General features: G+C 53.4%; 1 protein-coding gene across 8 annotated transcripts in view; it reads left to right on the top strand.

Moving 5' to 3' along the window:
* Nucleotides 1-20,239, top strand: part of CASZ1 (castor zinc finger 1) — a 346,407-nt gene that overhangs the window by 316,327 nt on the left and 9,841 nt on the right. For all 8 annotated transcript variants that reach the window (XM_058160962.1, XM_058160963.1, XM_058160966.1 and 5 more), the window contains 10 exons: nucleotides 2,232-2,404; nucleotides 3,918-4,786; nucleotides 6,142-6,283; nucleotides 7,205-7,268; nucleotides 9,488-9,651; nucleotides 11,827-11,949; nucleotides 13,230-13,556; nucleotides 15,025-15,223; nucleotides 16,228-16,399; nucleotides 19,836-19,984. In XM_058160962.1, the coding sequence (XP_058016945.1) occupies nucleotides 2,232-2,404; nucleotides 3,918-4,786; nucleotides 6,142-6,283; nucleotides 7,205-7,268; nucleotides 9,488-9,651; nucleotides 11,827-11,949; nucleotides 13,230-13,556; nucleotides 15,025-15,223; nucleotides 16,228-16,399; nucleotides 19,836-19,984 (2,382 nt within the window). The remainder of the gene's footprint in view (nucleotides 1-2,231; nucleotides 2,405-3,917; nucleotides 4,787-6,141; nucleotides 6,284-7,204; nucleotides 7,269-9,487; nucleotides 9,652-11,826; nucleotides 11,950-13,229; nucleotides 13,557-15,024; nucleotides 15,224-16,227; nucleotides 16,400-19,835; nucleotides 19,985-20,239) is intronic.

Below are 20,239 nucleotides of genomic sequence, written 5' to 3'. Positions count from 1 at the left end.
AACCTAGAACTAAGGAGAAATTTCCTGACAGTGAGAACAATTAATCAGTGGAACGACTTGCTACCAGAAGTTGTGAATGCTCCAACACCGGAGACTTTTAAGAAGAGATCAGACAACCATTTGTCTGAAATGGCATAGGGCTTCCTGCCTAAGCAGGGGGTTGGACTAGAAGACCTCCAGGGTCCCTTCCAGCTCTGTTATACTAAATCTCTTAAATAGCAGCATTTCTCTCCCCCCCACCCCGAAGCCTCCCTTGTGAAGGCCCTTCCCCTTTTCCATGTCCATAATTGGCCCGGATAAAACACAAGTTAGTTGTTTATACCAATGGGGCATTTTTTCATGCTTCACCACAATGAGCCCCGTTGCAAATTATTCACCGGGAAGCGTTGGGTTTTTTTTGTGTGTGTGTGGTTGTTTTTTGTTTTAATTTCTTCTTTTAACGGCCACTCCGGGGTCTGTCTTTTTTCAAGGAGACAGTGGGGTGGGCGGGGTGGGGTGGGGGGAGAGGGAAAGGGGCCCTTGTGAGATTGGAAGTCGTTTCAGAATAGCTCCCACCAGTCCACCCCGCACACCCTCAACCCAAGGTGAACTTGTGTGTGTGTGTGTGTGTGTGTGTGTTTTGGTTTGCTTCAACTTCTGAGATGGTACAGGCGTTGGCACCCGAGCCGCGGAATGAGGTAGAGAAAGCAGGGACTTGGTCTCTCTCAGCGGGCACGCTGGCCCTGTCAAGATTCTCCTGGAATTTTACTCAATATGGCAAGTTTGCCCCGAGCTGGAGAGAGAGAGAGAGAGAGAGAAAGAGAGAGAGAGACATGCACATTCCTTCTTCTCTTCTGGGCAGCAGCCTTAAAACAAAGCCGGTCACTGGCCTGGGTCCTTCCGCTAGCCAAGCCCCCCCCCCCCCATCCCCAATAAGGGAGAGGGTTGTAGGGTGAAAAGAGTGGTCAGCCCACCTATTGTTTTTTCCATGTGTACTCCCATCTCTCTCTCTCTCTGTCTCTCTCTCTCCCCTTCCCTCTCCCCCTGTCCTCTTTCTTCTTTTCTCTCTTTCTCTCCCCCTCCCTCCCTTCATCTCTCTTTCTCTTTCTCTCCCTCTCCCACTCTCTGTCCCTTCCTTTTTCTCTCTCTTTCCCTCTCTCTCTTTCTCTCCCTCTCTCCCTTCCTCTCTCTCCTTTTGTCTCTCTCTCTCTCCCTCTCCCCCAGTCTCTGTCCCTTCCCTTTCTCTCCCTCTCTCTCTCTCCGTCTCTCCCTCTGTCTCTCTTTCTCTCCCTCTCTCTCTCTCCCTTCCTCTTTCTCTCCCTCTCTCCCTCTGTCTTTCTCTCCCTCCCTCTCTCCCTCCCTTCCTCTTTCTGTTATCCTCTTTCTCTCTCTCTCTCTCCTCCTTTTGTCTCTCTCTCTTTCCCCACTCTCTGTCCCTTCCTTTTCTCTCTCTCCTTTTGTCTCTCTCTCTCCCTCTCCCCAGTCTGTCCCTTCCTTTTCTCTCTCTCTCCTCTCTCTCTCTCCCTCTCCCTTCCTCTTTCTCTCTCTTTCTCTCCCTCTCTCTCTCCCTTCCTCTTTCTCTCTCTCTCCCTCTCTCTTTCTCTCCCTCCCTCTCTCCCTCCCTTCCTCTTTCTCTTATCCCTCTTTCTCTCTCTCTCTCTCCCTCCATGTCTCGCTCTCTTCCTCCCTCTCCCTCCATTTCTCTCCCTCCCTTTGTCTCTCTTTCTCTCCCTCTCTCTCCCCCCCCTTCCTCTCTTTCCCCACTCTCTACTTTTTTCCCTGTGGACCCATAGCTCACAGGCTGCACCATTAGCAGAGGTGGGAAAGGGGTCTTTTCTGCAAGGGACCCCCTAATCTAGGAGAAATTTCCTGACAGCGAGGACATTTAAATCAGTGGAACAACTTGCCTCCAGAAGTGGCGAATGCTCCAACACTTTTAAGAAAAAGATTGAACAGCCATTTGTCTGAAATGGTGTCGGGTTTCCCGCTTGAGTAGGGGGGGTTGGACTACATGTCCTCCAAGGTCCCTTCCCATTCTGACACCAGTCCTTTGGTCCCCTCTCTTCTGCTTTCCTTCCTTCTTTCCTCTCTCTGTTTCTTTTTTTTTTCCCCTCTCTCTGGAAAGAAGTGAAATCTCAGAGGTTATAGTAATGCTGCCGCACTCGGAAAACCTAGCTTTTAAACACACACACACTCACACACACACCTCTCAGCTTTCTGACTAGTTGCCCTGGTTCCCCTCCCTCCCTCAGGTGGGCTGCAACAAGGTGTACACCAGCACCTCCGATGTGATGACCCACGAAAACTTCCACAAGAAGAACACGCAGCTGATCAACGATGGCTTCCAGCGGTTCCGGGCCACGGAAGACTGCGGCACGGTGGACTGTCAGTTCTACGGGCAGAAGACCACCCACTTCCACTGCAGGTGGGCACGGGGGCAAGAGGAAAAAAAGGTTCTCGCTGGGTAGGTGGGCGTCCCTTCCTTCCCGACAGTTTTTCTCCGCGTGAGGGCTCCGCCCAGCATCGGTTAGCACCAAGGCAAGAAGGCATTTGAGGGGGTTGACAAGGCCTCGGCTTCACTTGGCTGTATCGGGGAAAGGATATTTATGGTGATCCGTCTAGGTCAGCGGCCCACAACCTTTGGGGCACCAGGGACCCCGTCCATGGAGAGTGGCTTTTCTGCGGACCAGAGGGGACGTGGATTCACGTACTGCCTGCATCCCGCGGGTGGGGCTTCCCTTGTTTGCGTAGCCTAGTTTCTGGCATGCTGCGGCCAGGTGCCAGTCCATGGACTGGGGGTTAATCTAGGCCCATGATGGCGAACCTGTGGCATGCATGCTAGAAGCAGCATACACAGCCCTCTCTGTGGGGACGCACGTCATTGCCAGCTGCTCTACTGGTTTACAGCCAGCTGGTCTTTGTGGGCGACAAAGTGCCCAAAAAACTGCCCCCAAAAGGCCATTTTGGGGCCATTTTCAGGCCGTTTTTCCGGGCTGTTTTCAAGACGTTTTTTGAAAAATGACCCGAAAAATGGCCTGAAAACAGCACAAAAAATGGTCAAAACCGGCCAAAAACCAGGCATGCACGCACCAGCCAGCTGATCTTCAGGTTTCCGGCGCTGGGTTCGGGCAATCGGTGCTGAAAAGGTCACTGGTCTAGACCAAGATCTGAGGAAGATGGGTGGCCAAATTTGCTTTGTCCTTGGATGACAGTCTGGGCTTTTTGGAATCCTTGTCTCTGATGGGTCTTGCTCGCTCAAAGGTGCAGTTCTCAGAGCCTCAGAAATGTGTCCATGCATTAATGCTGGAGGTTGGAACCCACCTCCAGGTCTTTAGAAGTAGGACCAAAGAAGTAAAGTTCAGATCTTCTCTCCCATGAAAACCGTTATTTTGGCAAACATTGCAAGGTGGCCTTGGGCGAATTGCCGCTTGTCTCTGAAGAGGTCCCTGTAGTTGACTTCCTGCCTTGATGGCATGTCTCAGTTCAACGTTCTCCAAACTTTCTAACTTTGTGGGCCGGCAGAGGAAGGAAAGGAGGGAACGGTTCCGTGTGACTGGCGGGCAAGTGTGCACATGCACAGCTCCATTTGTGTGAGCAGCAAGCAATCGCGCCCACCACTCGCACAAATGGAGCGCGCGCACACATGCTCACCCACTGCTTGGGCAAGGGGTGCGCACAGTACACTCGCTGTTCGGACGGCCTGGTTCTGAACAGCTTACAGTCCGATAGTGGACCGCAGCCTGGGGGTTGGGGACTCCAGTTCTAGTGAATTTCTGTCTTGAAATCCTGCAGAGCCAAGGCACCAAGGTAGGACACACTCAGCTGCCCAGCCTCTAGCTCTGAGGGATCAGCCACTTCAAGGAGACATCACCGTCCCGCGGGGCAAAGCAAGTGAAAGGGCTCTTCCTGGGCCTGACTCATCCTTTTCTCTCTCGCAGGCGGCCCGGTTGCACCTTTACCTTCAAGAACAAGTGCGACATCGAGAAGCACAAGAGCTACCACATCAAGGACGACGCCTATGCCAAGGACGGCTTCAAGAAGTTCTACAAGTACGAGGAGTGCAAGTACGAGGGCTGCGTTTACAGCAAGGCCACCAACCACTTCCACTGCATCCGGCCTGGCTGCGGCTTCACCTTCACCTCCACCAGCCAGATGACCTCGCACAAGCGCAAACACGAGCGCCGGCACATCCGCAGCTCGGGCATGCTGGGCTTGCCTGCCTCGCTGATGGGTGCCAAGGAGAATGAGCAGGAGGAGTCCAGCAATGACGACCTGATCGATTTCTCCGCCATGAGCTCAAAGAACTCCAGCCTGAGTGCCTCTCCCACCAGTCAGCAGTCTTCCGTCTCCTTGATTGTGCCGGGCACCCCATCCACCTCGGCCGCAGAGCTGGCCGCCTCGCAAGCCGCCAGCAAACCCGCCAGCAATATGTCCTCGGCTTCCAAAATGTCCGCCCTGCTCTCTCAAGTTCTCCCAAGCAATATCCCTTTGGCCCTGGCCCTGCCCAACGCGACGCTTCCGGGAACGGCAGGCTCTTTCTTTCCCATGCTCCCCAGCCGGGTCTCAGCCCAACTGTCCGCCAGCTCCAGCAGCTTGCTAGCTGCCGGCACACCGAGTACCAATCCGGCGTCTTCAGCCGGTTCCCCTTCCCCGGCTCTCTCGGTTTCTGGTGAGGGGGCGGCCACCTCTTCGCCAACTCCAGCGGCCTCCATCATGGAGAAGATCTCGGCCAGCAAAGGGTTGATTTCGCCCATGATGGCTCGGTTAGCGGCAGCAGCTCTGAAGTCCTCAGTGTCGATGGAGGCAGGTGAGTTGCCTCGGCAGGCTCCCTTTCCTTGGAGCAGTTCACGGGGGAAATTCCAAAGGGGAGGCCTGGCAGTTCATCCCCCAGAAGGAGGGATCACCTGCCATTAAGCTGGGATCTGAAGATCCACATTTTGGGCAGCTGACAAGTTGCCCTTCCGCTGGGCTGGAATCAGGCAATTTTCCTGTCTTTTCAAGTCCAGTTCAGACTAGGTCTCACGGCATGGGAAGAAAAATAGCCAATTTCCCAGGAAGCCTCTTATTCTTCACATTATTTTTTTTAAAAAAACAGGGATGCAGGGAGGAGGAAACAAGGAGAGTGGTCATTGATGGATTCCCCCCCCCCAGTTTTATTTTTTTATTTTTTTAATAAAAAGCCACTTGCTGTCGGTGGAGCAGTTCCCCATCAGCCGAAGTGCCTCTGGGCAAATTAATATTTTAGTCAGCGTAGTGGCGAGAAGCTCAGCAGACACATTCCCATCAGCAACTTTCCCCTGTCGTGGCTTCATCCTTCCCCGCACGCAGGGCCCTTCTCCTTGCCTTCGCTTCGGGGGGTGGTGGTAGTGGTCTCGGCCACCTTTTGGGGACCCCTTTGCTTTTTTTGCCAAACGAGGATCGGCGGTTTGGGAAGAGGGAAGAAGGCCAGGGAGGCGCTGGCGGGAGGCCGCTTGGTCGAGACCCCGCGTTCGGGGGGCCGAGGGGTCAGGCGGGTTGGAACCAATGGGATTGGGTGTCATTTTCGATCGAGCTGACATGGCAGATGTTCCTTCTGGGCATGCTCAGTGGAGAGACCGGTACCAGTCACCAAGGCAACATGCCGACTGGGGAATGGGAAGGGGCTTGACTAGCAGTCCAGAGCTGCCACATTGCCTCAACATTAACGGCATCTTTAATAAACGTTTAAGAGGCAGCCCCTCAAATGAGTTATGACAGCTTGCACAGAGCATCAGATCTCCCCCTCGCTCCTTCCGTCCTTCTCCTTTAAAGAGCCCACAGCCTGGACAACTTTGACATAATTTTTGCAATAATTATCACTTGAAGAATTTCCACACCAGGATGGACGTCAGACCCCATCACGTCAGCCCGGCAATAAATGCTGACCAGCCAATCCAGCCTCTCTCTCTCTTCCCCACACGGCCTGGGTGGTGGGCTGGGGGGGGGGAGAGGGAGGAAGGGTTGTTCTCTCTCTCTCTCTCTCTGTGTGTGTGTGTATGGAGAGAGAGAGAGAGGGAGAAATTTTGAATCGATGCATTCTTTCTTAAAGGCTGAGCTTTATTGCGGGTTGCTTTCCATAACTTTATTTAGTGACACGTTGTGGGTCTTTCTCCCCCCCCCACGTATCCTCTTTCATGCATGCAGGAAACGGGCAGCCCATCACACCTGGACGGTTCAACCCAACGCAAATGAAGTCCGAGGTGGCTGAGAATCCTAGCTTGGGATCCACCGCAACTCAGGATTCCTTGCAGGAACACAGCCTGGACCTTAGAATGAAAGATCATAGGTAAGGAAGAGTGGGCCTCAATTAGAGAGAACGAACAACCCAACTTGGGGACACCTTCCCCCCCCCAAAAAAACCCTTGCCGTTGACCAGCCCAGTAGGGCCCAAGACACCTGGAGATTGCCTCTCCTTTGAGCCGCAGGAAGAAAGAGTTGTTTGGAGATCTTTGTGAGCGTAGATACCTCCCACTCCAAGGAAAGAGACCCCAGTGGCCAAACTTTTCGGTGACCCTGGTGTGCCTTGGGCCTCCCTGCCCATTTCACCTCCCAGCCAGAGTTGACCATTGTTGGCTGAGCTGTAAGGCAGCCTTCCCAGCCAGCCGCTCCATCTTCTGAGCCCGTTGGCCTCCTGTCCTTACACAGTGGAAAGGAGAAGGCACCCATCTGGGATCACATTTAGAAGGGGAGGTTGGGCTCAGCGGTGGGTTTCACATTATGTTACTACCGGCTTCTCCCCCCTCCGCACACGGACTTGCTTCAGGCATGCGCGTGCCCAGTTCGCGCCCGTGCCGGCCTTCCGGTGCTTGCGCCCGGACTTCCCCACGTGCACCCAGCCTCAAAAACCTGCCTAAATAGGATGACACAGAGCCGGGGCGGGTGGACAGGCCCACCCATGATTTCTGCTATCAGTTCGGGCGAACCGGTACGAACCGTTGCGAACCGGCTGAATACTATCTCTGGTTAAGGTGCTTCCATTATGGGCTATGCAGTCGGTCTCCCTCATTCCCTGGGAGGAAGGAAAGGCTGGATCCCCCCGGGGACCTTCCTGACCGCCTCGGGGACCGAGGGTGGGTTTCCTCGCCTCCTGGTCCTTCGTACGCATCAGGTGGGAGGCGGGGAAAAAGGGCTGCCAATTTGAAAGGAGAATTAATTGCAGCTCCCCTATGCACATCTTAACTAAACCCTATTGGTTTGTGTGTTCCAGTAATGAATCAAATGGCCACACAGTCTCGGCAAATTCATCTCTTTTATCCTCGCTTATGAATAAGGTAAGAGCCATCCATCAAGCGCCTTTCATTCCCCCCCGCCCCACCCAGAGAAATTAAAGCCGCTGTGGCAAGAGAAGGCGGTGGGGGGGGAGACGTTTGTTTTTTAATGTTTTGCCTCTAATAAGATGAGTTTGTACCATTTAAATTTTGAGACCATTTTTCATCGGGTATAATTTCAGAGCCACTGCTTACGAATTAATTTAATGAACTGGCTGAAGAAATATATCGCAGCCCCTGACACCCTCTCTCTTTCTCCCTCTCTCTCTTTCTCTCTCCCTCCCCCCCCCCCATGGAAGGAGGAGGACCTTGAATGGGCTGGTTGTTGTTGTTTTTTTAATTTCAGAGCCAGCCACTTCATGTTTTCCTTTACGAATGCCGTGTCGTTTATTTATTTATTTTTTAATTTACATTTATACCCCGCCCTTCTCCGAAGACTCAGGGCGGCTTACAGTGTATAAGGCAATAGTCTCATTCTATTTGTATATTTTTACAAAGTCAACTTATTGCCCCCCCAACAATCTGGGTCCTCATTTTACCTAACTTATAAAGGATGGAAGGCTGAGTCAACCTTGGGCCGGGCTTGAACCTGCAGTAATTGCAGGCTGCTGTGTTCTAATAACAGGCTTCTTACCAGCCTGAGCTACCACGGCCCATGGTTTACCTTAAAAGTTTCGGAAGGGGTTGAAGGAATCTTCTTCTTTTTCCCCCCCACCCTTTCGTTTTTTCCGAGAATGGAAAAAAGAAGGGAGGGAAAAAAGGGCCCCCAAAATTCGGAGCTAGCAAGACTTCTCTTGAAAGTATTTCGCTTTTATAAAAAAAAAAGAAAGAAAGAAAAAAGCACGCGGCCCTTTTACGAAGACCATTATTTAAATTATGCATCCGTCTGTGATGGGGTTTTTTTTTTTCTTCTCCTCCCTCCCCACCTCCTTCTGTAAATGTTAAATACAATTTTGGCTAGAGTGTTTGTCTCGCTGCCTTACATAGCCAGGTCCGCTCGGAGCAACTGCTTCTTTCCTCAAAGCCAAAGTTGGGGTTTTCTTCTGAGGCTTTGCTCTGAATCTCCCATCCAGGCAGGGCTGAGAAAATTCCCAGAAGGACTCTTGACTTTGCTTGGAGCTGCGTCCATTCTCCCCAGAATTTTGAGGGCTTTCTCTCTCTCTCTCTCTGTCCCCCAGCTCTCCAGCGCTTTCTTGAGCTTGACTTCCTGTTGCCCCTTTGCTGTTCGGGAGGAATTAGCAAGACTCGGCCTTCATCCGTGGCCAGCAGCGTAGTTTAAACCCTGCCTGTTTCAAACTTCCGATTAAGGCTTCCTGCTAAAGCGAGCATTAACCACCTTACCGGAAGTGAGAGAGTAGCCCTTAGACTTAATATACCACTTCACCGTGCTTTTACAGCCCTCTCTAAGCGGTTCACAGAGTCAGCCTCTTCCCTCCCTCTCCCCCCAAAATCTGGGTCCTCGTTTTGCCGACCTCAGAAGGATGGGAGGCTGAGACAACCTTGAGACGGTCAGAATCGAGCCGCTGGCAGTCGGCAGAGTTAGCCTGCAATGTGGCATCCTGACTACCGCGCCACCAGGGTTCATATGATAGCAAGGGGTCTTGTCCTTCCATCAAACGAGCAGCAAATGCTTCCTCTGACTCAGGAGAGAGAGAGAATGGCCCAACTCACAAGGAGGGGGATTCATTCAGACCAACCCCCCCACACACACCCCAGAAGCCGAGCTTGCTGGGGATGATGGGTGTTCAGCAGCTTGCTTTGAACTGCTCCAGGAGAGTGTCATTGATGATCGGGGGTTAAGACTCTGGGCTTGTCAGCCTGGAAAGCTGGCAGCCCAGGTTTGAGACCCGAGTACCACACGACAGGGCGAGCTCCCGTCCTCAGCTCAGCTCCTGCCAAAGTAGCAGTTCAAAAGCTTACAAGCGCGAGTAGATAAATAGGCACCACTTCGGTGGGAAGGTAAACAGCGCTCCATGATGTCACGCTGGCCACATGACCCCGGAAATGTCTTCGGACAGCGCTGGCTTAATGGCGTTGAGACGGAAATGAGCGCCAACCCCCTCTATTCAGCAACAACTAGCGGAATAAAATCCACAGGGACTTCTTTCATTGGCCGATTCCAGGAGTCCTCAGCCACTCTGCTCAAGGCTTTTCTCCTAGAGATCCACTCAGGAAGTTCTGGGCTTTCACCCCTAACACCAAGATCTCTTTTCTGCCCACAGATGTCTCAGAATAACCCGAATTTGGGGAACCTCCTCGGTTTGAAGGGGGAGTGCGATGGCGGGCACCTGGCAGCTGCGGGAGATGCCACCCAGTATCTGGGCAAGACGGTGAAGGCTCTGGTTCAGGAAAAGCTCGCGGAGCCCTGGAAGATGTACCTGCGCAGGTGAGGGCAGGAAGATCTCACTTGGAGGAGAGAGGGCTGCTTGGAGGCCAGCGCTGCCCCATGGAAGGCCTCAGGGCCGGGCTGCAAGGAGCCTTCCCTGCCCCTCTGCGGCTTTTCCGGGGCGACTCTTGCATTGGGCACCAAAGCAGCATGGAAGGCACAGCGCCAGGGCCCTGGTTAGCTTCCAGTATTTCATGCATCATCGCTTCCCAGGACTCGAGTTATTTTGCCCGTTAATGGAATTTAACCCTCCCTTAGCCTTCCATAAAGACATCTGCAATGAAAACAGGCATAACGCGTGCAAAGCAGGCCTAGCAGAACTAAAGGCGGAAGTCAAATCTATCAAGTCCTCTGCATGGGAAAATGTCAGCGCTTGCCGGGAAGAGCCAGCCTGGGTTTGCCTGGCATTCTAAATTCGGGGCTTTCACAATCGTCTCACATTGTTCCCTGGAATTGCCCCTTCGCCTTAGTTCATAGAATATAGAATAACGGAGTTGGAAGGAACCCTGGAGTTGGTCTTCTAGTCCGACCCGCTGCTCAGGCAGGAAAACCCAGACAGTTTCAGACCAATGGCTGTCCGGTCTCTTCTTAACGTCCCATCTCTTCTTCAGTTTTGCTGAGTTCTTCTTTTCTGGTGGATGATTCTGTTTGAGTCAGGGGCGGTCGGCCTTCAGACCAAGCTGGCTTGCTCTGCACAAGGAGAAGTCAAGGCAGGGGTGGGCTGCTAGGGGTTCGGGAGAACCTTTAGCTAAGATTCTGTGCCGTTCAGAGAAACCCCAGATTCCACTCCTGGCTGGCCCCTCCCCTCCCCGGAATCCCCACGCGGCCCATTTTGAATGCAGGTAAGTGCAGGGTGGGTGTGGAGGCTCAGGAAGTGTGAAAAACGGGCCTACCGGAAGTTTGGGAAGGCCAAAAACGGGCCTGTTTCTGGCCTCCAGAGCCTGGGGAGGCCTTTTTTGCTCTTGCAGAGGCTCGAGGAAAGCCTCCGGAGCCCGGGGAGGACAACCCCCCCCCACCTGCTGTGGTGCAGGAGGCTGACTAGACCATGCCCACCATGGCCACGCCCACCCATCAACCGGGCAGAGAACCCCTTGTCAAAATTTTTGAAGCCCACCCTTGAGTCAAGAAGGCTCCTTCCAATCCCACCTTCCTCACCCACCACTTTTGGTACCTGAACCCTTTTAGGAAACACCCGAGTTAAGAAACGCCAGCCGGGGAACCTGGTGAATTACATTTCCCTTCCCCGCCTGTAGTCGTTCTGTCTTTGAAAAGTGATTCGTTTGCCCCCGGAAAGATCTTGAGCGGTTGTGAAGTTGCGTGCGACTCCTGTGTGCGACACTACGATCATTTCCTTAAAGATATCAGCCTTCTTCCACCAGATGTGTGGGGCATCCCAGCTGCCTTACTCCCAGGGAAAGCCGAATTAATAAAAAGTATTAATTAATTAATCAACCTCCATGCTTTTTTTTTTAAGCCATGATAAGAAAAGACTCAATATTTTTTTTCAAATCAGACATACATACATACATACAGTCTGAAGTGGTGCAGGGTTTCCTGCCTAAGCAGGGGGTTGGACTAGAAGACCTCCAAGGACCCTTCCAACTCTATTCTATTCTATATATTAGAGATGGTGTTGCTTTCTTTTCGGTGAAAAGGACACCTTCACTTGTGTTTTTCAGTATGTAAATGTATTTAAATTCAGCCAATTCAAAGCCAACCAGTTAATTAAAAGATTGACCCTCCTAGGAAATTATAGCCCAGCTTCTTCCTTGTCCAGCAGGCCTCCCCCCCACCCCAGTTCTTTGTCCCGCAGTTATCTGCCCGATCAGTCGGGCCATTATGCTTCAGCCCAAGGAAGGGGCGTCCTTGTCTGCCGTTGGAAGCCGAGCCAGGAATGAAGATTTCCTGCTGCTTGCAAAATGAGACCGGGGCGATCGGAAGCGGTCTTTAAAATGGGGAGGAGGGGAGACTCTGGACCAAGGAGGCAGCCGCTGCTTTGCAGGCCAGAAGGGAGGGTGGGGGAGTGTCCCGGTTTGGTCTCCAGGTAGGGCTAAGGAAGGGCCTGAATCACTGGGGGTCTGCCTGCCTGTGGGGTGCAGAGCCCAGGGTGCAGGCCACGCAGAGCGGATGCCCCGTGGAGTTTCAGGCTTTCCCCTCCTCCTCCTCCTTTGGCAGGTTTGGCACCAAGGATTTCTGCGATGCCCAGTGCGACTTCCTGCACAAGGTGCATTTCCACTGCGTGGTGGAAGAGTGTGGCGCTCTCTTCAGCACCGTGGACGGAGCTGTGAAGCACGCCAAGTAAGTCCCAGGCATCGCTCCCTCGCCGCTGGGTTGTGTGTGTCGGGGTGAAATGCTCCGAATTCTGCTACCGGTTCGCTTCGCTCGCACATGCGTGGTGCGCGTCAAACACATTTATTATTACCGGTTCGGGCGAACCGGTCTGAACCGGTTGCATTTCACCCCTGGTGTGTGTGTGTGTGTGTGTGTGTGTGTGCTTTTTAAACTCCTTCGGGCCTCAGAGAAGGAAGAATGGAGGTTGCAGAGATGGTCACAGGCAGTGGGATCTGTGTGTTGGTTTAAGAAAATGTATACTGCCTCCCACTCGCTCTCAGTGAGTCTGAGCCGCTTACAGAAATAAGAAGCCAATATACACAAACAGTGAACAAACACAGAAGCATCTCTTCTCCCCATCTCCCAAAGATGCTGGGAGGCATCGGTGGTGGCCTGCCTGGACCCAGACCGACCCCCCCCCGGCACGGCTCCTTCCTTGTAAGCATAACGCTGAAAGGGCCACCACCTCTACTTCAAGTCGCATCTCCAACCGAACTTCAGCAATCTCTTGTTCTCGGTCGAAATGGGAACGCGAGCAGCATCAGCCAACAACGGTGGTTTCGATACATCGTGGATACAGGCAGTGCCCTAGACCGAACACGGCAGTATTCACTCAGCCCAGCTTCCTGGATCGAGGACATAATAAAGAAGATCGGTCCACGGCTGCTGTGTGGACACACCCGTGGGATCCACCTTGGGTTTTGTCACATTTGCTTCCCGGGGCCTTTGTGAATTGCCTTCCTGATTGGACCACTAAACGGGCATGGTGTATGTGTGTGTGTGTGTGTGTGTAGATCCTTCAATGTAGGGGTTTTCAACCCTGGAAAAGGCCCAGGAATGAAGAGCAACGTTGTGATAAAAAAATTAAGAGTTTTGTCCACAGCATCTGCCCTCCCTGTAAATCTGGATCACCCACACTTTGCCCGTTGCTTATAACGAGATGCTTATAAACTGGGCTCTGGCCCCAGGAGTTCTGAGTAGCCCCCTTAAGTGGGAGGTGAAGGTGAGGGTCCCCGTGATGAGTGTCACTCTGTATGTCATAATGACATTTTTAAAAAAAATTGTGAAGCTGCCCAGAATCAGCCTTAGGAATTCGGCAGAAGCCACCACTAACAGCCCCTGTTCAGAAACGAGCAGGAGACCACTAAGCGATGCCTAAACGGGGCAACTGAATGAGTTGCGCTAGTTGTCAACGTCTGTGGCTGATGGGCCTCTCTTTCTCTCTCTCTCCTCACCCCTCTCTGTAGTTTCCACTTCCGAACAGAGGGAGGCGCCGCGAAGGGAACCTCAGAGCACGCCTTCCCGACTCCGGCAGAGAGCAAGACCTCCATCCCCCCTTCCTCTCCATCCGCCGCGTCCGCCATTCTGGCCACCGCCTCGGCCGCGGAGGGACCCACCGCATGTCCGGCTAGTGTGCCGTCCGCTCCTACGCTCCTGGCCTGGAAACAGCTGGCATCCACCATGTCTCAGCTGCCTGTCTCAGGGCCCGGGCTGGCCACCTCCCCGATGGCCACCACTTCCCTGGAGAACGCCAAGCCTCAGGTCAAGCCGGGCTTCCTCCAGTTCCAAGAGAAGTGAGTGGCTCTTTTGGACGGGCGATGTGGGATCCAGGGTTGGGTGACCTGCGCTCGAGGTGTCCAAGACAAGTCCTTTGGTCACTGGGATGCCCCCAACTGGCTAGGGTGTTCCTGGATGGCAAGTCGGCAAATGTCAGGCTGCCTCTGATTATATCTAGGAAGGAATACACCTTGACTTCATTTGCAAATAAAGAAAAGTACTTTTACTAGATACATCTGGACTACAGCAATATAAAGTTGAATCTGAGACAAAATATGGCTAACATTCCATATCCCATTGTTAGTCCCTCCTCTCCCCAAGAGGTCAGCAGGTTTGGTCCAATGCCAGCTCCTTCTCCTCCCCCCCCCCCGCCCCCGGTAATCTCCTTCCGCAAGTCTCTGGCTGTAAATCATCTCAGGAATGCAATGTTCGTTGAAAGCGCGCGCTCTAACATTCCTGTTGAATTCAAACTATGTCAGACGACACTCTTAAAGGGCCCTCTCTACTTAAACTGAATTCATGAGCTATTTACATTACACATAAAAACCCCATGCAATCTAACTACTGAATATAAAGAGTACAAAAGGATGTGAGGATTGGAGTGGAGGCTGACAGCAACCGTCTGTTCTGACCTAGCTCCCCAAACACGACAAATCCTCTGAAGTGAACTCAAAAGATTCCTTTATTAGGAGCGGCAGCAGCCCCGGCAACAAGTTTCTCTCTCAGGCTAACAAGTCTGTCCAGCAGGGGAGATGAATAGTTGTCTGCCCCATCTATTCATCTCCGCCCCCTGCCTTTTATCCCCATAGCTAGGGTGGGGCTTCGCTAGCAGTGGTGGCTCTTCCGTCCCATTGACTGGCCCATAGATTTCCTCTGCTCTCCTCTCCTCTGCCTTCTGTGCATCCGCATGTCAGGCACTGGACCCAGCTGTTCCTCCTGTTCCTCATCAGCCACCTCCAGACCTGGGGGCTGTTGACTCTCCACCTGAGGGCTGATGGACAGTCCAGGTTCCGCTTCCGTCTCTCTCTCTCTGCCAGCTCCATTCCCTCTTCCCCCTCGGACCTCTCAGGTTGCTTTGCTGCCTCCTCCTCCTCTGATTTGGCTGCTGGTGGGGCCGGCGGTCAACAGGCCACAACACCCTAAAAGACAGGGACTGTTACCCCAACAATTTGTTAGCACCTAATTGGACACTCGCTGATAACCAGGGGGAAGGTGGGAACAAGGGAAAAAACCGTATGCTTTGGGCGTGAAAATCCCAGATCCAGCCTTGCTTCTTCTGTAACCGCTTGGCTTTAGTCAAGTGTACTTTCACTCACAATGGATCATCCATTTCTAACTGACCAAACTGGGACATGGTAGGACAGGAAGAAGAGCTGACAATGGTCAGATAATTCATGTGATTCAGCTGCTGGAGGGGCCGGCGGCCGACAGGCCGCAACACTGTCCCTGTTAGCCAGAAGGGCTCATTTTGGGTCTCTCTTCCAGCGATCCTTGCCTGGCCACGGACTGCAAGTATGCCAACAAATTCCACTTCCACTGTCTCTTTGGGAACTGCAAATACGTGTGCAAAACCTCGGGGAAGGCCGAGTCCCACTGCCTCGACCACATCAACCCCAACAACAACCTGGTGAATGTGCGCGATCAGTTCGCTTATTACTCCCTGCAGTGTCTCTGCCCAAACCAGGTAAGCCCCGGAGGGTCCAGAGAGAGAGAGAGAGAGAGAGAGGGAGGGAGGGAGAGGGAGAGGGAGAGGGAGAGGGAGAGGGTGAGAGAGAGAGAGAGAGAGAGAAGTGGGGGTGGGTGGGGCTGGAATGCCGGGAGAACCGTGAGAAATTAGAAGAGGAAGATTCGCCTGTCCTGGCTGGTCCCCATCAGGTAGAGATAGTCCTCAAATTACAACGGTTCTAGCGACCGTTCAAAGTTACACCACCTCTTGAACAAAGTGACTTACGACCACTTACAACCGTTGCAGCATCCCCGCGGTCACGTGATCAAAGTTCAGACGCTGGGCAACCAGTTATCGTATTTATGACGGTTGCAGCATCCCAGGGTTGCGCGATCCCTACTTACGACCTTCTGATGAACAAAGTTGACGGGGAAGCCAGGTTGGCTTAACGGCCACGGTTACTTAGCTTAACAATTGGCAGCGATTCACTTAACATTGGTGGCAAGAATGGCGGAGAAATGGGGCCAAACTCCCTGAACCGATGTCTCACTTTGCCATGGGAATTTTGGGCTCAATTGCGGTCGTAAGTTGAGGACTACCTGTGCACTTCTACCTATGCACTTCTCAAATCTGCAGGGCAAGAGCTCCTCTATTTTCAAGGCCAAAGACTACCTGGAAGGGGAAGGACCCCCCTTTCCAAGTAGCCCGGTGGGGTGGTCTATGATGGAGGGGGAAGGGAAAGGGTGTTGTCCAGTGAATTGGGAAGAAAGTGAGAGAGATTCAGAGCCCCCTGTACAAACCCTGCAGGGTTGATGTACTTTCTCAATGGCCAAAGATCTGCACGCGAGGAAGGGAAAGGCGTGTATTAGGGAAACTGAGGCACCGGAGAGGTTCTCCTAGAGCACGGAGGCCAGCAGCTGTCGTGCAAGGTTTTTTTGGGGGGGGGTCCTTTGGCCTGGGGATGGGGGGAGGGGGGCTTTTCTCACGAGCCTGACCCTCCCTCCCTCCTCTCCCTCTTGCAGCACTGTGAGTTCCGCATGCGGGGCCATTACCACTGCCTTCGCCCCGGTTGCTTCTTTGTCACCAACATCACCACCAAGCTGCCCTGGCACGTGAAGAAACACGAGAAGGCCGAGCGGAGGGCCGCCAACGGTTTCAAGTACTTCACCAAACGGGAAGAATGCGGCAGGCTGGGTAAGCGAGAAGGGACGGGGGGGACGACACACTTCGAGCTTCCTTTCTTTCAGGCAGCTTAAGCAGAACAAACCGGTTTTTCAACTTGTCGGTTTTATTCGACGTGAATTAGTCCCTTTGATCGGGCGGCTCCTCCTTCCCCCGATAAGCAGCTCAAATATTGAAGTCGCGGGCTGTGATGCCGAGCCAGCCGTCCGTCTTTCCTTCTCCTGGAATGGGCACACAAACCCTTCCTTTGGACCCTGCTGGCTGTCAGATCCCGAGGGGGGGGGGAAAGAGAAGACAAAAACAATTCGAAACTGCTCCACCATTCCTTTCTGGTCTTTTGCGCCAAGTGCCCGCTTTTCACGTGGCAAGGCTCACCCGGGACATCCCAGAATAGTAATATTGTCCCAGTATTCCCCCAGATGGCCATGCCTTAGGCGCGGGTTTGCGCTGGCAGCGAGGGCGGCCCTGCCCTCTCCGATGCCAACTCCCCCGGCGAAGCAGCCGCACATCAAAGCGCCCAAAAGTTACACGGAGGCAGCGGGTGTGGTTGGCAGCTGCGTTTGCCAGTAATAAAGGTGGGGCTAGCCTCTCCCACCCCCTCCACCCCCAGTTTCTCCAGCAGTTAAAATAAGGGAGCCCTAGCGGCAGTGCCCAGATAGGTTGGCCACCCGGGGCAGAGGCCGGAGAGCCTTCTAGTCGGCTGGTGTGGGAGCTGCCTGGCCTGACGTGGCCTTCCCCAGTCATTCCACAAGAGTCCGGCCTCACTAGGAGTCTTGGCTGCTCAGCTTCAGCTACAGAAACCCAGGGGTGGTGGCGTTTCCAGTCCTGACTCCCCTCGGCCCTCTAAAAGAGAAAAGGGTAACCTAACCCTAACCCAAATCTTCTTTATCCCACACCTCTGGATATTGGGGGGAGCTGGAAGGATGGGTTCCCCTTTGCATGCCTGGTAGCCTTGCCCCCTCCTGAGCCCCACTCAAGGCTGTGGGTGGGGCAAGGGGTACGCGCGAAAGCACCCCAGAAGATTCAAAAGGCCGGAGGGTGTGGGGGGGGGGGAAAGCTACTCCATCTTGTATTTCCAAAAAGCAATGGGGTTTCCTCAGTGGTTGTTCGTTGTTGTTGTTTTCCTTCGAAAACGTTTCGCTTCTCATTCAAGAAGCTTCTTCGGTTCTGGAGGAAAAACAAAAACAAGAAAATCCAACTTGCCTTTGGGAAAAGCAGCTTTCGGACAACCATGACCTGGATGACCTAGAACCGCGATGGCGAACCTACGGCACGTGTGCCACAGGTGCCACGCAGCGCCCTCTCTGTGGGCACGCGCGCCGTCGCCCCAGTTCAGCTCTGCTATTTATGCGCACGCACCTCCTGCCGGCCATCTGGTCGTCGGGTCTCTGCCGTGCATGCACAGGGGGCAGGGCGTGTGCAGGGGGGGCCCCGCGTGCACATGTGCGGGGGCGGGCTGCGTGTGGGTGGGCTGGACGCACATGCAGAGGGGGTTCGGGGGTGCGTGTAAGCAGGGGTGGGTGGGGTTATGGTGCATGCACACTTTGGGCCCTCAGTCCGGAAAAGACCTAAAATCTCTGTAGATTCCGTTTTGCATTTAGCCCGGGGGATGATAGCAAGGCACAGCTGTAACTGGAGCAACAGACAACAAGGCCCTGGGCCGCCCCTTACCTGGCTCCTGGCTGAGGAATGCCAAGAGGCTTGGCGGTTGGCTGCCGTCCGGCACATCGCCAGGCCACGCAAAACCCGACACTCGGCTGCCCCAGCAACGAGCAAGCCTTGCCCTGCCTGCCTGCTGCCAGTCATGCCCAGACGCACCCCCAGCAAAGCAGGAAGGAGGGGGCATTGTGTGTAAGGTGGGGTGGAGGGAAGGAGAAGACCTCCAGAAATGCCAACTTGGCAATGCCCTTCTAGTGGCAAACCTCGGTTTGCAGGCTGGCTTGTAAACAGACCTACGGTAAAGCGTGGCTGTGCGCAGAGCCCATGGCTTCTGCATCAATTAATTCATCCCATTGCCCCCCAGATATATCCAAGTCCGTCTAGAATGGGGGGGGGGAACCACAAAGACCTTTTGCGCCCATATTCCCCCCCCCCCCCGGCAGATAACTTTTCAAAGTTTGGAGGGCTTTAGAGCTTGTCGTGGGGTGGGAAGAGTGTGTGTGTGTGTGTGTGTGTGTGTGTGTGTGTGTGTGACACAGACGGCTGGTGCCTGTTTTTTAACCTCCGCTGTTTTTTAATTGATGGCTTTATTATGCCGCTTCTGACGAGATGTATATGGATTTTGGATTTTATTTGTGTTTTCATTGTATGTCATGCTGAGAGAGTATTTGCTATAAGGCAACTAATAAATCTTGGAAATAATTAAATAAAAGTTATAGCAGGCAGCATCCGAGACGGCCTTTCTCTCTCTCTCTCTCTCTCTCTCTCTTTCCCGCATGTGCAAAACAAGGGATGCGACTTTTAAGACGGCCCCTGGCATCGGTAATTTTCATAAATTTAAAACGGCTTTCCAATTAAAGCCCTTTAAAAACTGATCAGTTTTAATTTGTTCAACCTGCCAATTAATAAATTAAATGCAGCGGGTTTGACTTGGGCCGTTCTCGGTAAGTCATTCGGGTTATCTCAGAAATGTCCCTCTTGGTCTCCTGTTGACCTTCATTGACCCTCTGCAAAGGAGACAGGAAGCTGGGGGGGGGGGAGGAGGGTTTGCTCAGCCTGGGCCTATCTAGGGCTGGATCCCAAGTTGATCTTCTTTCAGGAATCTCCCTCCTTTATTCCACTTGTGGGGAGATGAGGCATCCCTCTTTGCCCCCTTCGGATGTTTTGCAAACATGGGAAGGGAAATTCTCAGGAGGAGGGGAAAGAGGTTTAATTCCCGAATTGTGGAAATGCCAGTTGGGTCCCAGCCTCCCCCCACCTCACATCAGCCTCCATCACTATGGGGAAGAAGCCCTCAGAGGGAGTTTCCCTTCCAGGGGTGAAATGCTACCGGTTTGCACCGGTTCGGGAGAACCGGCAGTAATAAAATCTACCGGTTCGTCCAAACCGGTATTTCCGGCGATCAGCTGTGCTGCGCGATTTATATTTCCTAGAAAGCAGGAAATCCTGCTTTCTAGCAAATCTAAATCGCGCGGCACAGCTGTTCCCCACTCGCTGTTCTACTTACCTTCAAATGGATCCTCGTTCCGCGCGAAGCACGCAATTGGTACGCACTGTGCATGTGCGGGCAGCGAACCGGTGGCAACCCGCAGAGGATTTCATCACTGCTCCCTTCCCTCTGAGGTTTTCAATCGGCTATGGGGAGCTGCTCCGAAGCGCTTTCCTCTTGGGCTTGGACCAAGAATGGCATCCGGCTCGTCCCTGGGGCACATCTGCTCCTGATTCCAAGACATTGGTTGCCGGCTTGTGCGATTTGGGACTCTTTTTTTCCCCTTCCCTTCCCTTCCAGGCTGCAAATACAACCAGGTCAACAGCCACTTCCATTGCATCCGCGAGGGCTGCCAGTTCTCCTTTCTGCTGAAGCATCAGATGACGTCCCATGCCAGGAAGCACATGAGAAGGATGCTGGGGAAGAACTTCGACCGCGTTCCCACTCAGGTGACTCTCCCGGAGCAGGGGTGGTATTCACTTACTTTTGCTACCATTTTGCAAATGGGAGCACACGCGCCACCTCTGTGCATGCGCAGAGAATCAAAAACGGGACGTGATGACGTCCGGGTGGGTGGGTGGAGCCTCCCGAAGCTGCCGCTACCAGTTCACCCGAACCGTATCAAACCGGCTGAATAGCATCACTGCCCCAGAGGATTGCTTCCCCCCGTCCCCCGCGGCGTCACTGTTTTCAGGGACAGCAGT

This window comes from Ahaetulla prasina, chromosome 18 (assembly GCF_028640845.1).
Source record: "Ahaetulla prasina isolate Xishuangbanna chromosome 18, ASM2864084v1, whole genome shotgun sequence".
Lineage (NCBI taxonomy): Eukaryota > Metazoa > Chordata > Lepidosauria > Squamata > Colubridae > Ahaetulla > Ahaetulla prasina.
The sequence above is the reverse complement of the archived record's forward strand: the minus strand, read 5'-3'. Positions and strand labels throughout refer to the sequence as shown.